General features: G+C 51.6%; 1 protein-coding gene across 1 annotated transcript in view; it reads left to right on the top strand.

Moving 5' to 3' along the window:
• LOC104289335 (complement receptor type 1-like) overlaps positions 1–5,011 on the top strand; it is a 35,972-nt gene that overhangs the window by 28,606 nt on the left and 2,355 nt on the right. Inside the window, exons 18-21 of the mRNA XM_009888270.1 lie at positions 1,581–1,717; positions 2,119–2,289; positions 4,192–4,261; positions 4,440–4,550. Of these exons, the coding sequence (XP_009886572.1) occupies positions 1,581–1,717; positions 2,119–2,289; positions 4,192–4,261; positions 4,440–4,550 (489 nt within the window). The remainder of the gene's footprint in view (positions 1–1,580; positions 1,718–2,118; positions 2,290–4,191; positions 4,262–4,439; positions 4,551–5,011) is intronic.

The raw sequence follows: 5,011 nt of genomic DNA, 5'->3' as shown, positions 1-5,011 counted from the left end.
GGTGAGCCGATGGGGGGGGTGGGGGGTGCAGGGTGGGCTCCCTGTGCCCCACGCGTGCTTGTTGCTGCGGGTGCATGGTGCGGGTCCATGTTGCCGCGCTCTCCTGCGGGCTCGTTGAGGGCATTTGCGCTGCGCCCTGCTCAGGGAGCTCCGGGAGAAACGCCGCTGAACCCCGCGTTTATTTTGCTATAGGTGACTGTGGGCCGTTGCCAACTATAAGGCACGCGGAACCTCCGGAGGACACTAAACACTGGGAGAGCTTCAGCATCAGCTCCAAAGTAACGTACAGATGCGTTACGGGTTACACTAAACGCCCCTGGCTGTCAGATACCATCCAGTGCCTTGCAAACTCCCAGTGGTCCAACCTCCCGGAGTTCTGTGGTCGTAAGTATTGCACTTTCTCCGAAATGAGTTGCGCAGAGAAGCACGCTGCTTGTGGAAACACTTGCTGCTTTAGCAATCGCTGCTTTAAGGGTTTCCTCATCCGAAGTGACGCACGATGGAGTTGCCAGTCAGAGAATCCCTTACTGTCCCTTCTTCCGAACTCTGCTCAGTCCGTCGGAACCACGTGCTGGCGCTTGTGCGTTGAGAGAGATGGATCAGTAGGTGGGGGAAGCAGAGGAAAGAGGGGCCGAACTACAGCGGCCGAGCGCCGGCACAGCTGGTAGCTACGGGGGGAGGTTTGGCACGGGGGATTGGCAAACCTCCGCAGCGGGAACTGCCTGCACTTCCCCACCCCAAACGCTTCTGCAGTGGAATTGGCAGGGGAGGTAGGCGCTGTGGTTGCGAATGATTACGTTTATACAGAGTTGAATGCAAAATATTGTTATTTTTGCTTTGTAACTGTAGGCTTTGGTTGTCTTTGTTGTCGCCAGGTAGCTGTCCCAGCCCACCGCGGGTGCATTTTGCTAGAATATCACAAGAAGATGAAGTGCAGAATTTTTATACTGTTGATGTCATGGTGAAGTATGTTTGTCGCCCAGGCTACGAGAGTACCACAGAGCAGCTCCCCACCAGCACTTGTCTTGACAATTTAACGTGGTCAGAAGTCCCCGAGCTATGTCGGAGTGAGTGTCTCTGTGTCATTTCTTTTTTTCCACCCTACTCCCACAGCTGTGTCCGCAGCGCTGCGTTCTGAGTGCCGTGTCTGGTTTGTGTTTTAGGTTTGCTTATCTTTAACGATGTTTAGTGTGAAATACCATCAGATGCCTGATTTGACATTGCCGTACTGTCAGGAGAAGTACATCTGTGGGGTTTTTCTCCGTCCTCGTAGTGTCCTAAGGATAATATTCTTTTTTAGGGAAATCTTGTGGTATTCCAGCAAATCCAGAACATGGCAAAGTTATTGCAAATGGCCATCTGTTTGGTGCAAAAGCCAATGTAGTTTGTAACCGCGGGTGAGTGTGAAGCCAGCTGCCCACTGCTTCCCAGTTGCCTGGCCAGAGTCACTGGTGTGCGAGCTGGGACAAGGGGCTCTGCCTGTCGCGTCCTCAGCACCTCTCTGGGGTGACATGTTCTTGGTTGGTGACAACAAACTGATTTGTTGGTGTGCCTTTTACCCCTGCAGGTACGTGTTAAAGGGAGCGTCGCATCTCATCCGGTGTTCCCTCAGTGGAGGTGAAGTTGCCTGGAGTCCACTTCCAGCTTGTCGGGGTAAGTGAGGTTATCCAGCGCGTGACTGGAAACAGCAAATATGCCAACTCAGAAATACCGAATCGTATGTTGATTTTACTAATATTTTCTCAATTCAGTCAGGTAAGTATCTCTGGAAAGGAGGGAGCTGGTGGGATGGACGCAGGGAGTAGCCACTGGCGTCGCTGGTGCCTTCCGCATGTGAGAGATGACACAAACGAGCAGCGCAGCGGCCCCGCTGTCCCTGCGGGCTGACGCTGCCACTGTGTGCGCAGGACAGCAGGCTGCGAGGCACCTAAAAGTAACCGTGTCTCGGGAGGGGGACCAGTGCTCCCATTTCAGCCCTTGCTCCTGTGACTGGTGCGATGTGAGCCTGTGTGCCCTTGGGTTTTCCTCTCTTCACATCGTGGAGAAGAGCAGCCCAGGTGTCACCTCCTCAACTCTTTTCTTTTTCTCCCCCAGCTATTTTTTGTCCTCCGCCTCCAGCTATCCCCGATGGGAAGCACGACGCTGACGGTATGGAGGAGTATGTGTACGACTCAGTCGTGACGTACACGTGTGACCCTGGGCTCCGGCTCGTGGGAAACGAAACTCTGCGTTGTACAACGGAGAACGGCGGCATCGGCGTCTGGAGCGGGTCTCCTCCCGAATGCAGGGGTGAGCGTTGTTCTGGAGTATTTTTTCTTGCTGCGCAGCTAATTAGTCCTAATGGCCTTCTCTCGGAGAGGGGAGGGCCCCAGTCTGGACAGGCATTCCCGTAGGGTCGTTTCCCCGCGCTCGGCAGGGCCGGTTGGCAGGTCTCTGCTTTGCTGGTGCCCAGCTGTGCTGAAGAGCAACGGGGGCACAGTCCTACACGGTTTTATGTTTTCCCCTTCAAGAGGAACAGGCAGAATGTTGATAAACGATGGGTGAAGCATTTCAGTTGCTGCAAAGCTGATGGGCTAACCCTCAGGCTGCATTTATATGTAGTGTCCAGCAACAGCCAGGCAATACGGCGGAGGGGGACAGCAGACTCCCCTCTGTCTGTGGGGCGCGTAGTGTCACCAAGAGGTCCTGGGTGACTCTTCCACAGCTCTCGCTGTCGGAGCCACAGATGCACAGGTCAGAGGCCACCTGCCCACTCTACATTTACTCCTCACTGAAGTATTCTATATATTGTGTATAAATGGAGAATTATCTAAAATACATTTTTGAGTGGTTTTCCCTTATTTTTCTCTCTGTAGTTAGCGCTACAGCAGCGGCAAACCAAACTGAACTGTGGGAAGACAATATAGTAGAGAATCCTCCCTGGCTAGGTAAGAGCTCAGGAGACGCTTACTGCTTCAGGGTCATTTTAATTGCTGTGATTGCCCCCGCGTTGGGCACCTGTGACTCCACGTGCTGTTGGATCTCTGCTCTTGTTCTGCTCTTCTTTTGGTGGGTCCATCTTCCAGTTCCTAAGGGGTTCACACAGGTCTAATTCCATTTTCTCTCTGCTCCCAGCTGTGTGACTCCTTAGCTGACATGATACGGGGAAGGATTTTTGCTTGAATCTCCCTCCCCGCAGCCGAGCATCCTGGTAGAAACCACTGACGTTATCTTGGCTGCACTTGGATGGGGCTGAGGATGGGGGTAGCTTTGAGCGACAGACCTCCGCTCCATCAGTGGGGAGAGGTGGGGTGAGGGACTGAAAAGGAGCATAAAGATGTGTGTAGTAGTTAATGACAGATTGGTTTATAGTGTTTTGTCTTCTCAGCAGAAGTTATAACTGAATTTGAATGATATTTTTCTGTGGGCATCAATTCAGGAACTTCCCTGTTTAGTTATCAGCATTGTCGGCTTCATTTTTTTTAACATCAATTTCCTTATTTTCTCTCTCTAGCAAATATCTTCATCCTTATTTGCATTGGTAAGTGATTTAAAATTGAAAATATACTTTCCTAATGCAAAATTGTTATTCGCTGTTAAATAGCTGGAGTCAGTGGTTTCGGTTTGTTCATTTTAGTGCCCCTCGTACTGAGTGTCAGGATTCGGGGGGTCTCTGCTGTTGGGTAACGCAGCAGCACTGCAAGCAGCAGATGCGCGTGTCTTAGTACAAAACAGTATGTCAATTGGGGATGAAATGAAAGAAGCCAATGTAAGAAGCCAACCAAAACCTGTACATTCTGTCGCTCTTTAATTGATAAAGTTGCTTTAAAGGGCATTGGCAGGCATTGAAAGAGAAGAGATTAGCGAAGCCTGGAACATCCTTGTTGCAAAAGAGATCGAGTGCTAAATATTATGACTATGTTTAAAATACAAAATAAACAGTCGCTGCCTATAAAAACAAATAAACGAAGGTCCCACCCTTAAGAAGATCCACGCGGCACCACGCTTAGTGGTCGCTGCGCTGCACTCGGAGACACGAGTTGGGGTTTGCGGTATTCTGGCTGAGAAGGAGCCTCTGGGGGGCGATGGGCAGCCCCAGAGCAGAGAATTTTGCGGCCAGTCTTTTCCCAAACTGCAGTGTTTCACTTAAATTACATACCAAATTGTTTTGTTTTGGTTTGGTTTTTTTAATTTTGCTTCTTTGTTTGTTAGCTATCCTAGTCCTAGCAGCCTGTGGAATTCTAGCTTGTGTCATCATGAGGTGGAAAAACAGTAAAAAAGAGTAAGTGAGCCAAAGCTGCCCCTCACCAATCCCAACTATCCCTAAGGATCGGGGTGTTTCCGTGTAAGGTCTGTGTGAGGGTAATTACCTTCCGTATATATTTGCATGGTTAGTACTATCGTTCCGTGTTGCTGAGTCGCTTTTTATTCTATGAATTTTCTCCTTTCTGTCTCTTCAGCTCTTATAATGTGCCTTTACAAAAGCAGAAGACGAAGGGAAGGGATCCACTGATGCACCCAAAGATAACGGATGACAAGAAGCAGCCCGTGCCGTGGCGTTCCTATTTTTGGTAAGTTTGCTTGTTCATCTGCCCAAAAGCTTGTGCCACTCTTCTCACTACAGCCACGGACCTCACCAGTGTTATTTCTAGCTACAAACCTTGCCCAGCCTCACCAGTGCTGCACATCTCTATGCAGTTTTTGGCTCTAGAAATGCCTCTGCCTCAGCGATGAACACGCCGCTCGCTGAAGAGGTGGCGGCTGCTTCACGGGAGGGTTTTGGTGTTCGCCGGCTGCACTCGGGGCTCGGCAGGAGGGATTCCCCACCTTCTCTCTCGTCCGCAGCCACACGACGAGTTGCCACGTGTGTCCCACCTGCGAAGAGCGGCTGCACGCCGCCCTGGCCCCCCGCGCCGAGCCCGCGCCCCGCGGCTGTGCCGCCTGCGAGGACTGGCTGCACACCCAGCCCGGCACAGCGCGCACCTACTCCGTCCTCAGCATCAGCAGCGGGGGGAGCCGGAGCCCTGCAGGC

Source organism: Charadrius vociferus, unplaced genomic scaffold, assembly GCF_000708025.1.
Source record: "Charadrius vociferus isolate BGI_N301 unplaced genomic scaffold, ASM70802v2 scaffold266, whole genome shotgun sequence".
NCBI classification, from domain to species: domain Eukaryota; kingdom Metazoa; phylum Chordata; class Aves; order Charadriiformes; family Charadriidae; genus Charadrius; species Charadrius vociferus.
The sequence above is the reverse complement of the archived record's forward strand: the minus strand, read 5'-3'. Positions and strand labels throughout refer to the sequence as shown.